We start from the raw sequence: 20,123 nt of genomic DNA, 5'->3' as shown, positions 1-20,123 counted from the left end.
CAGGTGTTTAAGAAGCAGACTAGATTTTGATGCTGAGTAATCCTACCTACCTGTCCTATTGTTAGTCCCAGCTAATCAGTGCTATCTTACCTGATGACAAATTGAGCATCTCATTGACCATAACTGTAGCTTGGGAGAGAACTTTCCAGAAGTGTAAAAACAGCTTTACTTCTCAGATGCAGAGAGAGAGCTGAGCTAAGTACAGAGACTCCGGAGCAGCAAACCGAAAAGCCTTAAGTGGGAAATGTAAAAAGTAACCCCCGTTGGTTGAAGTTTGGTAGTAGAAGGATTTCACTTTCTGGTCTGAGAAATCCACATCCCTCTTGAGCACACAACTGAGCCGTCTGTAAATTCCATGGTACATCAGTCCACACCAGTTTAGCTTCATAGGCAGGTGGAGAAAGGTCTCTGTTTTTACTCTCATCTTTAGACTCCCAGAAATTTTGCCCTCTGTCGGTACCTCCACATTTAGAATGCTGTTTGTGAAAGCAAGTGTGTTTTGTTGACATGCAATTTTTCTCTCTCCTGGATGTTCAGGGGGAGACAGTGTAATAAATAGGAAGGGACATAAACCGCAAATGTGTGCGGGGTTTGAGCTGGCATGGCAGAGGCTCTGGCAAACAGACAGATGCATGTGAGGTCAAGTGTGGGCATGTGCCACATCCTTCTTGCTGGAGGGACGGTTGGCCACGTGTGCCCAGCAGAGCTCTGGTCCCTCCTGGATTCCATAGTAGCAGCAGTGACACTCAGAGCACTGTGAGCCGTGTGCAGGCTCTCCGCCCATCTGCTGTAGCAGCGGGTGCTTCCAAGCCTGCTCGCCAGTCACTGGATTTGGTTTAGACATTTGTCTCCCACCCCCATCCCAGGAAGGTCACAAAGGAGCTGGGGCAATAGCAATGATTCCTCTCGTGCGTGACTGTGAACAAGCTAGCGAGGAGGAAGCATGATGATAATAAGTCACGATAATAATATTATTATTAAATAATAATAATAATAAGCACAGTAATAATAAGTTACAGCAGCCAGTAGTGGTGAATTAGCACAAAGCAAACGTGACATGACTTAATCCTCCCAGCAGCCACGGGTGTTGGCCATGGTGTTGGGGACTGTTCCTTCCTTCCCGTTGGAGGAAAGTGTCCACAGAGGGAATGGACTTGCCCAGGATCACAAGCTAGTACCTTTGAGAAGTGCAGTTGACCTTTTTTTTTTTTGGCTGTGCCATGCAGCATGTGAATTCTTAGTTCCCTGACCAGGGATTGAACCCATGCTCCCTGAGGGGAAAGTGTGGCTGGAGTCTTAAGCATTGGACCACGAGGGAAGTCCCTACAGTTGACCTTTGAAGAACACAGGTTTGAACTGCAAGGATCGACTTATACTTGGAGTTTTTTCTAGTAGTCAGCTCTGCAGGAGTATGCAGCCTGGTGTTTGGTTGAATCCATGGAATCACAGATGTCGAGGAACTGTGGATACAGAGGGCCAAGGACATTGCATGCAGATTTTTGACTGCAGAATGTTGGCACCCTTATCTCCATGTTCAAGGGTCAGCTGTACTCAAACCTAGGCCTTTGTTTTGTTTTGTTCACCTAAAAGACCCTTTACAGGTGGCTCATGTATTCCTTCCTTCCTTTCGTTTATTCAAAGACATTTCTTAAGCATCTAGTTTGTGTCAGGCACTGGAGATATGGCGAGAAGATAGAGGTCCTGCGTCAAGGAGTGTGTAAGGGTTCTTCCCTGGTGGCTCTGTGGTAAGGAATCCGCCTGCCAATGCAGGAGACACAAGTTTGATCCCCAGTCGAAGATCCCACATGCCTTGGAGCAACTAAGCCGATGCACCACAGTTATTAAGCCTGTGCTCAATAAATAAAGTTATTGAGCCCAGGAACCCCAGCAACTCCATATCTTGCAGCTACTGAGGCCCACATGCCCTGGGGCCCTTGCTCTGAAGCAGGAGAAGCCACTGCAATAGGAAGCCTGCACACCCCAGCTAGAACCTAGCTCCAGCTTGCTGCAACTAAAGAAAAAGCCCGCGTAGCAGCAGAGACCCAGCACAGCCAAAAATAAATAAATAATTACATTTTTTTTAAGAAGTGCGTAGATTAACAGAATAGACGAGCAGGTAGAAAAAGGTTGTCCCAAGCAGAGGTTACAAACTGGTGCCCTGTTGTACTGGTTTTGTGTAGCTGACCTCTTTTTTTCAGAAACGAGAATTTCTTTGAAAATGGGAAGATTTTGCTTAAAACTCCTACTGTCTGGACTCTCGTGAGATCACTGTTCTCATACTCTGTCATGGCACTGGTGGGCTGCACAGACCTGACCGTGGTCCCCTGCTCACCGGTCTGCCCATCTCTGCCCTGCCCTCGTATGTGCATTCCCAAGGTCAGTGGTGATGAAGGGAAGCTGTGCTCCCGGAGGTACTTGACCATCGCCAGAGCTGGGCAGAAGGGAGTCAGGGAAGGCTTCCTGGAGGAGATGGTTGGCTCTGATTTTCATAGAACTGAGAAGGATAGATGTTCAGGGTGGAGGAAACTGTGTGAGCTGATAGAGCAGCATGTGTTCTTGTTGTGTTTGATACTCCTCGAGGAAAAACATACTTCCTCTTTGCAAAATAAGTCCACTTTCACAGGCAGCCTCAGATTCTCTTTAAGGGAATCTGGGGCACATACAAAGGCCCTGGATCAGTCTGAGCTGCTCTTCTGCATCTCATGTGAGGGAGGGAATGAGGATCAAAAGACAGGTTTATGTGCAACTTTTCTCAAGTCTGGAAAAAGCCAAGCTTCCAAGTCGTAATTTTTGGTGGCTTTGTGCAATCACCTTTATCATTTTGGAAACAAACTGCCCTCAGGGCCACCTGTATTCCAAGCATCATTTTTTTTCTTTCTTAATCCGGTAACTGCTCATGTCACTCATCTCTGTCCAAAACATGGACTTGTAGCCATAGTTCAAGAAGGTTTTAATGTAATCATTAGGAATAATTGTTGCAATCCAGCTCTTCAAAGCCTGACAGTGTGTGGAGCCAGTGGGGAGAAGAAAGCGCATTTCCTGATGCTGAAACATGGCTTGCCTCTGAGGATTTTTTTCTAATGATTTGCTGGTGTCTTGCTCGGAGATGCTAAAAGGCGTGGGGGTGGGGAGCCTTTAGAGACCCCAGCTGTTTGTGAAGATGGTCACCTATTTTTTTTCTTTCTTTCTTTTCTCTGGACAGCTGTGTGCAGGGGAATCTGGGTCACGTGGCAGATCCCAGGCAACTTTTTGCTCAATAACTGTTTCCCAAGTGGCTACTCAGGGCCCTTTCAGAATTCAGGAGACCCATCCGTTGTTATAGTAACCAGCCCCCCTGCTGTCGAGTTGGCCCTGAGATGCCAGCCGAAGCTCTTGGAACCAGGGAACACGTAGTCACTTAGACAAAAGCAGGGAGAGACTCACCATTAAAGACTGCCATTTATGCACTGTGATCCTTAAGAGACAGGACTGATTCTGTGAAGAAGTGAATGGATCCGTTTTTCAACCACGCTCGCTTTGCAGGAAAGGGAAGCTCCTAGACATAATCAGTGTCTGTTACATCCTCGGTGCCTTTCTTTGGATTTCTCAGAATGAAGAGTCCTGTCTCCCAGGGTTGATGAGGTCTGCCTTGTCGGGTTTCTCAGGTAGCCCCCTCAATTATTTGGGATATTAGTTTTGTAGCATTTGCTTCTCAGCGGAGTGTTGTCAGTTTACAGGGTGGGAGTTTGAAGCGCCTGCGATTGTGTGTGAGGAGAAACTGCGGAGATAGCCGGCTCGGCTCCAAAATTCCTGAAAGAGTGAGTCTGGCAGAATTCAGAGTAGGGCTAAGGGTTGAGAAGAAGTCTAAATATTTTAGGAAGCTGCAAATTTCAAGTTCTTATGAAAATTTGCAAAAACACTCCCAACACACTCGTGATTCCCTGGGATTGATGTTGGTAGCCGCGCTGCATGTGAGAGAGAGGTTTTGAGGACAGTTGTTGCAATTCCACAATGTGCTCAGTAGAGGGAGACAAGAAGTTCTGATTTATAGCACCTTCCCCCCTCCACTACTTCTTAATCATTTTCCTAAGTTTTGACTTAGCCCTCATTTGGTTTTGGCACCAAGCACTTTTACCCACCATCGAGGCTATTAATTATCAACATAAAGGAAATCTTGTGTTGATGGAGAAGAAAAAACTAACAGCTATGCATTAGAGAAAGTCCATTCTGAGAAGACGACAATCAGAAGTTCACAAGTGTTCTTTGAAATCACGTCCTGAATGCAGAGTTCTGCATGAGATTAAGAAGAACTTCCAGAAAGGAGAATGTTTCCATATCCGTGTTAGTCTCTACTGTCCTACAGAGTTGAGAAAGAAAATCCTTTCGATGTGAAATCCTATAGCCCAGGTGGTTTGGGGGTTGCATATAATTAAAGCAACGCTTCTCAGGGTGGCCACAGTGCCTCTTTTCAAATGCTAGAGCCAAGCCTCCAATGCTCTGCTTATTTAAGTATTAAGAGGAAATTCAGCATCAGACCCAGTGTATTCCAGTCACCTGCCCACTGCTGCCCCACCCCACCCCAGCCGCCCATGTCTGAGCTGCCCTCGTGTGATCCCACCCCCTGCACTGGGAATCAAAGCGTCTTTCCAGAGAGGAGTGACATGCATGGGGAAAAGACCAAGCCCCAGACCAGTCTCACAGCACCAGTTTCGGAGAAATCTGTGGCAGAGCTGAGGTTCAAATGGTACCCAACCTGTTCCTGTCAAATTGTGATTATCCCAGTGGTGTTTTAAGCCACCCTGTTTGCCAGGGGAGCTTGTCAAAGATGGGAGGCTCATCAGAAACTGTTACTGGGTCGGTGGTATCCTTACCTTCTGATCACACTGGGGGTGATAACATATTTCTAGTATCTTAAAGACAGCTTTTAAGAGCAGAATTTCCCTTTTTGCATTTCTTACCTCAGTTTTGAAAAAACCTTAAGAAGCCCAGTTATCTTTGTGCGTAAACCCTTCTCTTTGGAGCATGCCCCCTGCAAGGTCCAGTGGTGGGGTTGGTCTGTGCAAAACGGGAGGGAGGGGTGGCCAATTGAAAGTACTGTCTTCTACACCTGTTCTCTTCTGTTTTTTGTCCATTTAGAGGGTGTAACAAAGTAAAGTCCAAGGGCTTTCCCAGACGTTTCCGTGAAGTGCCTTCTTCTGGGGAGAGAGGAGAGAAGGGGAGCAGGTGAGGGGCAGTCAAGCTGAAGGTGGGGAGGGGGTCTCTTTGGCCGGGACTGGCTTGCCGGATTTTTGTTCTGTTGCCATGGGGAGTCAAGCCCTCCGGACAGCACAGCGCTGAAACTCACCTGTTCTACCCCAGCTCCCAAAAGGATGGCTTGCAAACATCAGTGTGGCTGGCGGGTAGCTGGTAGCAATGCCAATATGTCCCGCGTGTGCTTGCTTTGCTTGATTTTGCCATTGGAGGGGGATGTTTTTTGTTTCTAGGATGGGGATGTTTTATGTTTATATGTTGGTATGTCTGTTGCATCCCTTTTCTTTCTGAAATTTCAGATGTTTGCATGTTGGAGAGCTGTAAAAACACTTTATGCATGCATTTAGCCTTGTGAGTGAAAGGTGTCTTGTAGAAACCTAAATTTGTGAATGAGTTAAAGGAGAAGGGCTGGAAGAAAAGAGAGAAATAAATGGGGTTACAGCATTTTTTTTTCCATAAGAAGGCTAAAATTCAAATGAATACAAGAGTTTTTGATGGCTTGAGTACTTAAAAAAATTATTGTCCTGGAGAGATTCATAATAAACCTTTAGCAGTCAGGATTATATAACCTTAATCACCACACGTAAGCCCTTGATACTTTCTGTAAGGCTTATCTAGGCAAATTCGACTTAAGATGGTAATTAATGCTTTAATATTAAATGGCCTCTTAGAATAATTCACTAATCAACGTTTCGTTGTTAGTAGCCCCTTGTTCCTTTTCAACAAACCAGTTTGTTGAATTGATATTTGACTTTTTGCATGAACTTATTTGTCTCCATTGGTTGTGGGTAAAGCAGATGATGAGATGAAATTGTAGCTGATGCACCCACTATAATTGGGGATAGCTGTGAGATCTAGGAAGGTATAGTATAAGAATTGTGGAAGATCAATGACAGATTCTATGATCTATCTTCTTTTAAGCTGAACGGTGCAATTTTGGGCTTTTAGAGAAAGGCAGTAACTGCTAACTGGTAATGCAATGATTCTTTCTATCGTCTCTTTTTCCTTATTGAAGTCTTTAATTTTGAATCCCATTTTCAACACTTCAAGAGTAAAAATTGAAATAGAAACACTTCTGTATACGTTTTAGATTCAAAGATCTAGTCTTAAGAGAAAGACCTTGGACCTCACTTAAATGACCAACTTTCATGCCCAGTTCATTATAAATATAATGTAGTTTTGACTCTTAACACTTTAAAAAGCCATCATTACCTTGTGAATGGCACAAAGATAAATGCCCATCCAGTTTCTAAGTCCTTTCCAGACACAATGCCACAGCCAGGTGGACTGTTACTAGGTCTGATTTTTGTACTTGGCCCCAAATGAGGGAGTGGGCTCATTAGAGAGGCTATGTTTTGTTATAAAGCACTCAGTCCCTCTGGTATCTTCTCTACCTCTGAGTGCCAGAAGCTTGGGGGAAGAACAGTTTTATGTAGGTCTAGAAGTTTCCCGAGGACTATCTTGGGAAACTGCAAGTATTTATAGAATTCACCTACTTGTGAATCATAGTTTTGACTTTACTTTTTTTTTTTAATAGTGTAGCAGCTAAGACAGACCTTGGCTCAGGGAATAGTAGCTTCTAACTGCAGCTCTGCCTCTTTGTGACTCTATGACCTTGAGTTACTTACCTAAGCTCTCTGAACCTCAATGGACTCCTCCAGAAAATGGGTCTGTGATGGTTCCTTGTAGTGGAGTTGTGAGGAGTAAATGTAATATGTATAAAATACTGACTGTGTGAGATCTATTATACCGTTAGAAGACAAGGAGATCGAGGCTCTGAGAAGTTATTTGTTAGGGCCACGCTGCTCAGGCGACCCAGTGGGGACGGCCCTCTCTGTTGTCTGAGTCCTGAGGGATGACCTTTCTCACACCCCCACGTGCTGTGCTGACCACTCCCTGGTGAAGACCTGGGCCCCATACTGACCTGATCTGCAAGTTTCTGCTCTTCCTCCCTGTGGCTACCCCACCATACTCTCTCTCTCCCAGGCTGCTGCAAGAAGCTGCCCTTCCATCGGCCCCTCTGGCTCCCACCTTGTCTCCCTTGATAACCTCACTGGCCTTGACACTCCTGCTCCTCATTTGTGGGTGAGAGGGCCCCGGGCAGTCCCAGAGTGGACACCATTGCTAATGCAGGACCAAGGCTGTTAGAAGTCATTGTTAATGATACCCTACCGAAAGGAGAAGAAAAAGCAGTAAAAATCAGATCCAAGTATTTCCTTTTTCAAACAAATTGTAGGTTTAAATTTGGAATAGGTAATAATTGACATGGTTCAGAAAGCAAAACGTATAAAATTATATTTACCCTGAGATCACTGTCTCTTCACCGAAACACCCACCTGCTTCCTGCCCCATTGTAGACAGGTAACCATTCACTTCAGTTCAGTTTAGTCGCTCAGTCGTGTCCGAATCTTTGTGACCCTAGGACTGCAGCACGCCAGGCTTCCCTGTCCATCACCAACTCCCAGAGCTTGCTTGAACTTATGTCCATCATGTCCATCAGTGATGCCATCCAACCGTCTCATCCTCTGTCACCCCCTTCCCCTGCCTTCAACCTTTCCCAGCATCAGGGTCTTTTCCAATGAGTCAGTTCTTCACATCAGGTGGCCAAAGTATTGGTGGAAAAGCCATAGCTTTGACTGCCTGGACCTTTGTCAGTAAAGTAATATCTCTGCTTTTTAATATGCTGTCTAGGTTGGTCATAGCTTTTCTTCCAAAGAATAAGTGTCTTTTACTTTCATGGCTGTAGTCACCATCTACAGACATTTTCGAACCCAGGAAAATAGTCTCTCACTGTTATTGTTTCCCCATCTATTTGCCATGAAGTGGTGGGACTGGATGCCATGACCTTAGTCTTCAGCTTTTTCATCTCCTTTTTCACTTTCATCAAGAGGCTCTTTAGATCCTCTTCACTTTCCGATATAAGGGTGTTGTCATCTGCATATCTGAGGTTATTGATATTTCTCCCGGCAATCTTGATTCCAGCTTGTGCTTCATGTAGCCCAGCATTTCACATGATGTACTCTGCATATAAGTTAAATAAGCAGGGTGACAGTATACAGCTTTGACATATTCCTTTCCCAGTTTAGAATGAGTCTATTGTTGCATGTCCAGTTCTAACTGTTGGTTCTTGACCTGCATATAGATTTCTCAGGAGGCAGGTGAGGTGGTCTGATATTCCTATCTCTTGAAGAATTTCCCACAGTTTGTTGTGATCCACACAGTCAAAGACTTTGGCATAGTCAATAAAGCAGAAGTAGATGTTTATTTGGAACTCTCTTGCTTTTTCTATGATCTAACAGATGTTGGCAATTTGATCTCTGGTTCCTTTGCGTTTTCTGAATCCAGATTGAACATCTGGAAGTTCTCGGCTCACATACTGTTGAAACCTGGCTTGGGGAATTTTGAGCATTACTTTGCTAGCGTGTGAAATGAGTACGGTTGTGCAGTAGTTTGAACATTAATTTGTGCAGTAGTTTGGCATTGCCTTTCTTTGGGTTTGGAGTGAAAACTGACCTTTTCCAGTCCTGTGGCCACTGGTGAGTTTTCCAAATTTGCTGGCATATTGAGTGTAGCACTTTAACAGCATCATCTCTCAGGGTCTGAAATAGTTCAATTGGAATGCCATCACTTCCACTAGCTTTGTTCATTTCGGTGCTTCCTAAGGCCCACTTGACTTCGCAATCCAGGATGCCTGGCTCTAGGTGAGTGATTACACCATCGCGGTTATATGGGTCATTAAGATCTTTGTTGTATAGTTCTTCTGTATATTCTTGCCACCTCTTTTTAATATTGTCTGCTTCTGTTAGGTCCATACCATTTCTGTCCTTTATTGAGCCCATCTTTGCATGAAATGTTCCCTTGGTATCTCTAATTTTCTTGAAGAGATCTCTAGTCTTTCCCATTCTATTGTTTTCCTCTATTCTTTGCATTGATCACTGAAGAAGGCTTTCTTATCTCTCCTTGCTATTCTCTGGAACACTGCTTTCAGATGGGTATATCTTTCATTTTCTCCTTTGCCTTTAGCTTCTCTTCTTTTCTCAGCTATTTGTAAGGCCATCTCAGACAATTACTTTGCCTTTTTGCGTTTATTTTTCCTGGGGATGGTCTTGATCGCTGAAGCTCTGTCCATAGTTCTTCAGGTACTCTGTCTATCAGATCTAATCCCTTGAATCTATTTGTCACTTCTACAATATAATCATAAGGGATTTCATTTAGGTCATACCTGAATGGTCTAGTGGTTTTGCCTACTTTCTTCAATTTAAGTCTGAATTTGGCAATAAGGAGTTCATGATCTGAGCCACAGTCAGCTCCCAGCCTTGTTTTTGCTGACTGTATAGAGCTTCTCCATCTTCAGCTACAAAGAATATAATAAATCTGATTTGGGTATTGACCATCTGGTGATAACCATGTGTAGAGTCTTCTCTGGTGTTGTTGGAAGAGTGTGTTTGCTATGACCAGTGCATTCTCTTGGCAAAACTCTGTTAGCCTTTGCCCTGCTTCATTTTGTACTCCAAGGCCAAACTTGACTATTACTCCAGGTATCTCTTGACATCCTACTTTTGCATTCCAGTCCCCTATGATGAAAAGGACATCTTTTTGGGGTGTTACTTCTAAAAGGTCTTGTAGGTCATCATAGAACTGTTCAGCTTCTTTGGCATTATTGATTGGGGCATAGACTTGGATTACTGTGATATTGAATGGTTTGCCTTGGAAATGAACAGAAATCATTCTGTCGTTTTTGAGATTGCACCCAAGTGCTGCATTTTGGACTCTCTTGTTGACTTTGAGGGCTACTCTGTTTCTTCTAAGGGATTCTTGTCCACAGTAGTAGATATAATGGTCATCTGAGTTAAACTCTCCCATTCCAGTCCACTTCAGTTCATTAATTCCTATAATGTCGATGTTGACTCTTGCCCTCTTCTCTTTGACCACTTCCAATTTACCTTGATTCATGGACCTAATATTCCAGGTTCCTATGCAGTATTGCTCTTCACAGCATTGGACTTTACTTCCATCACCTGTCGCATCCATAACTGGGTGTTGGTTTTGTTTGGGCTCCATCTCTTCATTCTTTCTGGAGTTATTTCTCCACTCTTCTCCAGTATCATATTGGACACCTACTGACCTGGTGAGTTCCTCTTTCAGTGTCCTATCTTTTCACCTTTTCATACTGTTCATGGTTACCATTAGTACCAGTTGGTTGTCTGCTCTCAGAGATGGTTATATATGTGTGTGCGTGTGTTTCAGTGTGAGTGGATATATATGAATTTATTCAGTATATTCCTTTGTCTCCTTTTACAGAGCAGAATACTGCATATGCTATCAGCAACCTTTGTTTCCCATAACATGATTTTTTTCTCCATGCATATGTAGTTCTCATTCCTTTTTACAGAAGCACAATATTTTCTCTTTTTTTGGTATAGTTGTGTTGTGATTTATTGTACCATTCCCCTGTGGCTGTCATTTTGGTTGCTTCCAAGTCTTATTATGACTGACAGTAGTGTGATGAATAACTTGATCTGTTCTTTTGCAAGTTGATAGGTCTATTTCCAGTATAAATTCAAGACATTGGCTGCATTCTGAGCTACATGCATTCATAACTTTGATAGTGCCCGTTTGCCCTCCCCAGGGGACATCAAGGTGGGCTTCTACCAGCAATGTGTGAGCCTGCCTGTTTACCTACAGCTTCTCCAGCACAGCGTGTTGTCAGACTTTGGTATTTTTGCTAACTTCACAGGTGGAAAGGCAAAATGGGTCTTAGTGTATTTTATAAAAAGGTTACATATCTTTCCTATGGCTCTGCCACTTGTATTTTTTTTTTACTATAAATTGTTGATCTTTTGCTCATTCTTTCTTTGCATTGTTGGTCTTTTTCTAATCAAGAGAGAGACCTCTTGTCAGCAGTACAGGTTGCACATGTATTTTCCCAGTCTGTACATTGCCTTTTAACTGTGTTTATGCTCCTTCTTTGATGTTGATATAATCAGATTTATCCATAAAGTATTTTTTTGGTGTCTGAGTTTTGAATTCTCATTAGAAAGTCTTTCCCCCAACTGAGGTTACTTTTTTTTTTTTTAAGGTACTTTTATGGCTTCAAATGTTAATGTGGAATTCTTAAATCACTTGGAATGAAACCTGACTGATAGTGTGATGTCTGAATCGTTTTTTTCCCCCAGATGGTCCCAAATATTTTAAAAGTACTACAATCTGGGGCTGTTTAGTGGAGAGGCACATAACACCTCAGTCGATCCTTAAAATAGCTCTTACAGCAAAAACCTGACGGACTTAGTTCAGTCACTATGTTCATGAAATAAGTACTTGGCAAAGGTTTTTACCGGGCCACTTTATGATATAGATACTCAGTCGTATGTGCAATAAATGAAATGAGAATTTGCATTTACTAGCTCCTGCCTGAAATAAGTTGGACTGTCCTGTCCCTGTTAACCCTTCCAGTCAGTAGGGTGTTGTGTCAGTCTGTTGCAACAGTGGGAAAGATACGGTGAAGAGTTCCTGAAGCCTCAGTTCAGAAATTGGGAACATGCAGAGCAGGGCACTAACTGAGCAGGAGTGGACTTGAGGCCCTCTTTCTGAGTTAACAGCCAGGAGTGTGGTGAGGACTGTCTAGTGCTCACTGTCTTAAAACCAGCTGGAATGTACACATTGCCCTGTTCAGGTTCTGGTCTTGTCAAAATATGGTTCATGAAATTACCTTTTCCTCTCATATCTCCCAGAAAGCGTTACTAGTACTCAAGGGTGTCTGCAGGGGTCTCCGGGAAAACTTAATGTCTAGCCTGGAAGTTTGCTCCTGCTTCTCTGCGTATTATTTGTTAATTTTCTCCCACTTTCCTAAGATGTTAATTGCAGGCAGTTTGTATCCTCCAATAAAATTCTCACTGCAGAAATCAGAGTCTTGTCCCTTCCAGCTGTAACCAGAGTTGGATGGGACATCTCTCCTATCCATGTGAGATCCAAACTATTTCCAAACATTTTCTCCTTATTTAATATGTTTGCTCTGTCACCCTGCCCACCCATCATTTCCAAAACAATTTTGTTCGCTTTTTCTCTTCCTTTCTCCCATCATCTCCTCCTCACAGCAGATAAGCCCCACTGATCCAGGGTATGACAATCATGTGTCCTGGGATGCCTGGGAGCACCCTCGTGTGGATTATGCCATTAGATTATGCCCACAAGGATATTGGTATTTGTCAGATCTCAGCGTCCCTTTAAAGGTTTAAAGAATATGCAAATAAGAAGCGCAGGTCTGAATTCCTTTTTTTCTAGAAGATGTCTTCCTGAAGAGATACTCTGAGTATAAACCAAGTTTTCCAGAGTGATTTCAGATGCAATAAAGGGAACTTAACATGAGTGAGTGGTTGCACATGAAAGCATCTCAGCTGAGAACTGACACGGGACTGCTTTCCAGGCAGGACCCCTGCATTACTTCTGGCAGACCCTCCTCTTGGAGGAAAAAGCCCATCAACTCCCACAGCCTTTCCCTTCTGTTATTGTCTTTGTCGATTCGATTTCTTAAGAAATCGAATTTTGCCATAATAAATCAATCCGTGTCTTTTTAACATAGCCCTCAATCATCTTCCTCGAAGGCACGTGAACGTGTTCCCACTTTCTGTTTGTAAGTGACTCTTATTCATACACAGTTTACTACAGCAGTTCCATTTACAAAAGTAAATATTAACATGATTTCTGTGCTTGACAGCATGAGAATAAATGAGAGTATTAGCAAGCATGCCTCTGTGATGTTAGGTGAGGGCAGTATACAGATCGGTTAAGATTACTTAATTAATATTCAGCAGCATCTCAGCCATCCGCCTGTTCTAGCCTCCAATTAGCATTTTGAGCTGCACACCATAGACAAACTCCTTGTCACTCCAGTGTGATTACAGAGCCATTGAACTGAATTTGAAGACAGTGACTTGGTTCCTAATCCCTGTGTATCAGTATTTGGTTCCCTGTGTATCAGTATTTGGTAGTTTCATAATCGTGGGCTTCCCTGATAGCTCAGTTGGTAAAGAGTCCGCCTGCAATGCAGGAGACATTGGTTCAGTTCCTGGGTCGGGAATATCCCCTGGAGAAGGGATAGGCTACCCACTCCAGTATTCTGGCCTTGAGAATTCCATGGACTGTATAGTCCATGGGGTTGCAAAGAGTCAGACACGACTGAGCGGCTTCCACTTTCACTTCCATAATCCCAGGTTTCCATAGGAGTCTGCATATTGTCCTGCGGCCCTACTGTCACCCATGTCCCATCAGTTACAGTGATGCTGAGGGAAGTGTTACCATAAGCCGAGGACCCTGGATGAGAACAGGGTCTCATCTCAAGCTCACCAGAGATGTCCAGTTTGACCCAGGTGTCTAGAGGCTTCAGAAAGTCTCCTGTAAGCAGATCCAGATGCCTGCTGTCAACAACAGTGGGCAGTGGAGTTCCAGACAGCTACGAGATAGAGTCTTCCTGGACTGGAGGTCAGCACTTAGCTTTTGAAAAGTATCTTGCATCTAAATTATTCTCAGCTTCCTGTTAGAGGGGCAGAAAGAGATCTGAGTAAGGAAATTGTGAGGATGCGTCAGAGGCTTATACCCAGGAAAACAGGAGGAGCAGAAAGGAAAGCCTTTCTGCAGAAGACTGGTCCTTCTGGGTGATTCTTGCAAAGAAATGAGAGGCCAGGAGGGAGAACCTGGAGGGCTCCTGCTTATCTCTGTAGTTGGCTACGTTTTGTTTGAATAGGAAGCCTCTGTAGCTTGAGTCTATTTATTAACAGCGGGCACCACTAGAGCAGCTGGGGGTGTGTGTGGGGTGGGGGTTTTCATTGTCAAGAGGGCCAATTGAACACCCCGGTCTGTCCTGTGCTCGCAGCATGCGTGTTCCCATGGGGAGCTCTGGGGACTGGTGTTGATGGCTTTTGCATCTCAGTCCGTATCAGGTACAACTTGACTGGAAGATGTCCCTGGTACATAGGCTGTGCTGTCTCAAGAGTAGGATTTTTGATTTCTGAAAAAGTCTCTCTGCAAAGTATCTGCCTGACTTGAAAGAATGGAAAATTGTTTTTAGAAATTTCAGTCTAACACCCATTGTTCATGACTGTAAGCTGAAAACGTCTATGGGTTTTTAAAAGCCCGGCTGATCCATACATACATACCCAGTCCTGCCACGAGGCCTTCAGACCCTGGATGGGTTCTGGGCCCCAGGCAGTGGGGTGTGGTCTTGAAACCAAGGAGCTTCTAGCCAGGATCCATGTGCATCTGATCACATGGAGAGGAATGTAGGGCATCATCCTCTTGACTTCTAGTCAAAGCTTGCTTATACGTCTTAAAACACAGGAGCCCATGTTGGTTTTCTCAGAAGAGATGAATGAATGGAGAGTAGTACAGAAAGCCTGTTTCCACTTAGCTACCTAGAGCTTCCTGTAAGATGCACATAGTGGACCACCTTTGGTCAAGAAAGGAGGCGGTTGGCTTGTATTCAGGGACTGTGTTGTATGAGATGTGTGTACCTTTCCGTGTCAGACTTCAAGGTGAGAGGCTTAGGGAAAGTGGGACCCACAGACTCACTTCTTCCATTTCATTTTCATTCTGATCCAGCTCCCACTTGAGTTGAACTGAGGAAAAGTCTCTCCTGCCAACTTGGAATGCCTTTTCATTGCATCCATCTGGGAGCATTCAGTGAATGTGTGGTGGAACTCTTTATTGTGGTACTTACTTCCTAGGGGTGGGTTTTAGAAAGCCCTCTAACTCGACTGATTTTCATTGTTCAAGGACAATTGTTCCAAGGACGCTTGGAATTGAGGACATCAGAACATCATGAACTACTTGACAGTCAAGTTTGTATCTATAACTGGAATTCCTTCATGGAAACTAAAATTTATTTTGCTGGCAGACAAGCAGAGCCAGAAAGCCACAAAGGTCGCTTAAAAGGTAGCGGTAGGAGGAACAACTTTCATTTGAGAAATCTGATTTTTTTTCTGTGCTCTGAAACTTGTTTTCCATACAGTGGCAGCTCGCTTGGTCTCTCTTAGAGAATTCCGTCTTATGTCTGGGAACTTAGGTTCTCACAGAAACAAAGCAGAAGACCTTCCATGGTTTTGTTCAGCTTTGTGCAATACAGGTTTTCTTTCTGTGTTTGAGATGAGTTATGTTAACATCCTTGAATTCTTACTCGTTTCATTTTCTCATATAGGACCCTTTAAATTCTAGAGTCTTCACTGGGCATTTTTAAGGTGCCCGCCACCCAGGATTGTTTTATTTCTTTAGGGCTTTCTTAGGGCCTAGAGACTCTCGGGAACCATTTTCTCTCTTGCAGTGGTCCTTCACCAGAGACAATCACCCCCGAATTTAGGGATAATTTTTGCAGAAGACACAGATCTGTGTACGCACCCTGGGCCTGCCCACCTAGAATCGCCAGGAATGGGGCTCATCCAACACGGGATTTTAAAAGCTGCCCAAGGCAAAGAGCAACGGGCTGCTGAGTGATAACCACTACTTGATTGAAACTTCAGTGGGGAGTGTTCTTGTATGTGTGAGAGAGATAGAGAGAGGGGCTGATTGACTTCAGGACCCTCCGAAACTAAGGTGAACTTAAAAATTCATAAATTGAATGTAAAATAGATAGCCAACAAGAATTTGCTGTATGGCTCAGGAAACTCAAACAGGGGCTCTGTATCAATCTAGAGGGGTGGGATGGGGCAGGAAATGGGAGGGAGGTTCAAAAGGGAAGGGGTATGTATATACCTATGGCTGATTCATGTTGAAGTTTGACCGAAAACAGCAAAATTCTATAAAGCAATTATCCTTCAATAAAAAAATAAATTACAAGAGAAAAAAAAGAGTAGTAGAAAGTAAGGTTAAACCAAGTAATTTTATTTGCCTTTTTTGTTTTTGCTCTTACTAATTTGAGTTGTGAAGTGAGCCTTTTCTCCTCTTCTTTTGCTTAGCTGGTTTCCACATCTGAAAATGACTTAGCTAGTTCAGCATGGGAGTAAATACTATATTTGTAATCTTAAAGAAATAAAGAGATTATTAGGGAAAAAACAGATTCCTAAATTGGGAAGCACAGAGTGTCAGGAAAATACCTGCTGAAAGGTGGTTTAGAGGAAGTAAAAGATAATTAATTTAGATCATTACTGAGCCAGCCAGGGTTAGTGGGGGGAAGAAAAAGATCTGTTTTCAAGTTCTTAAACCAGACATGATGGGAGGGGCAGAGAAAAAGGAAAGTAAGAAAAGGGGGGAAGAGGCGAATACAAAATTTATGGTGAGTATCCAGGAGACTGTAATTTGTAGTTAAACTTAAAAATTTTTTTTTATTTTTTTTTCCTATTCCAAACACAATTGACTATTTCCCTGTTGGAGATACTGACAGAAACAAATGCTCAGTGTGAAGAAATAAGGTTATAGGATGGCTCTTGATCCAAAGAATCTGTTTCCTTCAAGGAGAGATGTTAGAATCAGTAACTTGAAGGAGAATTGAACCTAAATAGAACTTTGAAATTGCACACTCGGTGACACACTGAGGCATCTTCAGAAATTTTATCTCTGTTTTCCTGAGTTCAGAATTAGAGACAATACTGCCTCTTGGAACACATCACAATTTAGATATTTAGAGGCATCAAAACTCACACTTTCTTTTCATCTTCTCCAAAATCTCTTGCCTTTACTTTTTTAATTCCTGGATACTACTGAAGGTTTAAAGAAAAAAAAAGAAGCAAAAAACCCCCAAAACATCTCATGAGCCTTCTCTGAGATGAGCAAGTCAAATAAAATGTGTGGTGATGACTCTGAACCAGCCACTTTTCTTAGCTATTAAACCCACAATGTAGAATTTGTACCCAGAGAAGATTCATCTCCACGTGGTCAATGGTAGTAGAAAGGAGGCCACAACCCAGCAAAATTACCACTCTCTTGACTTCCCTGGTGGTTCAGATGGTAAAGTATCTGTCTATAGTGTGAGAGACCTGGGTTCAATCCCTGCATTGGGAAGATCCCCTGGAGAAGGAAATGGCAATCTGCTGGGAGCCAGCGTGGAGAATCCCACCCATGGCAAAGGTCATGAGGAAGAGGCCTGACGGGCAAAGGCGAGATCAGGACTTAAGGGACCCCCTCAACTTGCTCGAGCATCTACCCCCGAACCAGAATCTGTCTTCTTATTTTATGTCTTTCACCAGCTCTTCTGACATTAGCAGGGGTCTGTCCCTGACCAAAAGAGTTAACATTGGGCTTTAGTTTCTAAATCTCCTGGGCATGAAAGGAGTGTTTCAAACCCTCTGTTAGCATTCTAGCTTACATGGCAGCTTTATCCAGACTCTTGCAACATTGTTGAGCCTATGCAATGCTTGCTGCCAAGTTCTCACATCCCTTATCCATTGTGTTCCTGGGAGTGCATATAGTCAGGATGTAGAAGAAGCAAGTAATAGCCTTAGCATTAGCAACATTAGACTTTGAGTTAATAAGTTCTTTCTTTGCTGTCACCTGCTGAATCTTTGCTCCATAAGAATGTAACTCTGTACTTTAAGGGTGATGCAGGCTAAGAATTTAAGAAGAAACACTTTAAGGGAAAATCATTGTTCTGATGTCCCAGCTGACCAACCTTTATCAAAAGGAGGTCATGGAATATCAGCAAGCCTCTGGAATAAAAGATGATGTACAAAAAATAAGACTTTTGCAGGAAGGAACCTGATATCGATAAAAGTTACTACTGATGGAATGTTGAGTTGACTCTGCATGTTTTCACCTTGCTGTATGTATAACTCAGGGTATAAAAGCCCCGAGAAGAATAATGTAAATGGGCCTCGCTCAAAGAAGCTTGGTCACCCCATGTCTCTTTCTTTTGCCCTGAACAGGGCGCCACTTGCCGAGGTCCAGCCTCAGCAGAGTCCAGGGATATCCTCAGGATGGACGACATCGGCGTATGAAGAAAGATAGATAAAGAGATAAAGAAAGAGACACGGGGTGACCAAGCTTCTTCGAGTGAGGCCCATTTACTTTGTTCTTCTTGGGGCTTTTATACCCTGAGTTATACATACAGCAAGGTGAAAAAATGCAGAGTCAACTCAACATTCCATCAGTAATAACTTTTATCGATATCAGGGTAACTTGGATTCTTTTTCCCCTGTTTTTCATTTGTATCAATAGTTCCTAATTTTTAATTACTCAAATGCTTAGCCAGGCTTAAGGAGGTGTTTTTAAAGCTCCCAGAAAGAGAATGTGTTCTCTGCATGCACCATACTAAGCAGTGAGTGCTGAATAAATGCTCACCGGGTCCACCGAAACCTTTTTTCCGAGGGAAGACGTTTGCCACCGAGTTCTGTAGTTGGGTGCCCACCCAAGTCCGTGTAACCTGCCTCAGGGTGCGGATGTAGTGACCTTGGTCCCCGAGTTTCTGACCTTCATCCCCAGGGTGTGCTCTTCTCTGGCAATCCCAGAGTCCTTTGCTCCAGGGAAAATCCATTATAAACAGCCACATTTGGAGCATGTGATATGCTTCAGTCCATGCTACTTTTTCCAAAGAGGATATGGAGCCTCTGGCCTCACGTGTAACTGAGGGTCTGGGTGAACCGTCTGCCTGTTTTCCTCCAGGAAAAGAACCTGCCATGTCAATTCATGCTTTCCAAGTCATTTGATGTTAACAGTTACTTGGCCAATGCTGATCGTTTTGACTAATACTTTATATTTTAGAAATCTTATCAGGTAGCATAATTATGGTCTTAGAATAGTTAATTCTTTGTTGTGTGGTATCTTTTTTGCACTTTTTACCCCCTTTGTGCATAGTTCAAATCTGAGCTGGTAAACTGGGCCATTCGTTTCACTATCATACAGTACTTTTTTGGGCTACTGAATACTTCAGTGGTCCAGTATCTTAAGAAAAATAGATACTCCTCACCTATGGCAGTGGGTGGTTACAGTTTTAGGTGGTTGGCAAAGTCTCCATCCTCTGTGTTTTAACTCTAAGGTTACATTCTGGAAATCTGTGTAAATTGGGGACGGGGACATGGGAGGTGGCAGGGATGGAGAAATAGAAAATTTGATGAAGAGCTTGGAAACAAAGAAACTATTAAGTGAAATCACAAAATCATGATTTTTTCTTTTCACATGTATCTGCTTTATTTCACATGCAGTAGAAGATCCTGTCACTACTGAAGCCCTAAAATACTTTGTACGTTTCATGTCCTTGTAGCTTAAGTCAGACTGACTGTTCCTTCCAAATTTAGGGGTAGACAGCTAGACGGTGAGTGGTGAAAATGTGTTCTATTATTTATACTACAAATGCCAGGCAGTTCATAGGAAAAAACTATTGTTCAGTGCTCTGCAAGAGCAGTCCCGTGAGATGTGTGCCAGGAGAGGGAGTGATTTATGTTTCGGAGCCCCTCATGGCAGGGAGCAGCCCTCCAGACTGCTTCCATAGCTGTGCCTGGGCGTGCAATTGGTTAGAACTACTTCCTGTCTGAACACAGGCGCCACTGAAAGGAAAACACTTCCCACTGGGATGTGTGATACTTCTTGATTGTGTGTAGTTACAACAGCTCCGTGCAAACCTACAGTTCCAATAATCTGCAGAACTCAGAGGCTTCCTCACTCCCACCAAGATCTCCTGTACTCTCTGAGGTTCCCTGGTATTTTCTCTTCCCCCCAAACCCCTCTGCTTTGGCTTCGTAGAAACAGGAAACACCCAACAGAATCATCGCAAGAGTACTTGCGATCAGGTGAGCCAAGACAACTTCAAAGAAAAGTTGACTTACTCCAGTGGTAGGGATACCCATCGCCTACCCCTGAAAAAGTGGAGCTCTAATTGGGTGTACCCGGGGCTCTTGGGAGACGCCAGAGGAGTGGCCTGGGTCCCCGGGACCCCAAGCACCAGAAGGCTGCCGCCTGCTTGTCTCAAAGACCCAGCA

General features: G+C 43.5%; 1 protein-coding gene across 4 annotated transcripts in view; it reads left to right on the top strand.

Moving 5' to 3' along the window:
• The window catches only part of PTPRG (protein tyrosine phosphatase, receptor type G), a 772,648-nt gene that overhangs the window by 687,586 nt on the left and 64,939 nt on the right, over positions 1-20,123 (top strand). For 3 of the 4 annotated variants that reach the window (XM_018066932.1, XM_018066931.1, XM_018066934.1), the window contains exon 14: positions 5,116-5,202. The exons of the other annotated variant lie outside the window; for it this stretch is intronic. In XM_018066932.1, coding sequence (XP_017922421.1) covers positions 5,116-5,202 — 87 coding nt within the window. The remainder of the gene's footprint in view (positions 1-5,115; positions 5,203-20,123) is intronic. 4 annotated transcript variants of the gene reach the window in all.

Source organism: Capra hircus, chromosome 22 (genome assembly GCF_001704415.2).
Source record: "Capra hircus breed San Clemente chromosome 22, ASM170441v1, whole genome shotgun sequence".
Classification (NCBI taxonomy): Eukaryota; Metazoa; Chordata; class Mammalia; order Artiodactyla; family Bovidae; genus Capra; species Capra hircus.
This window is presented reverse-complemented; position numbering and strand designations above follow the sequence as displayed.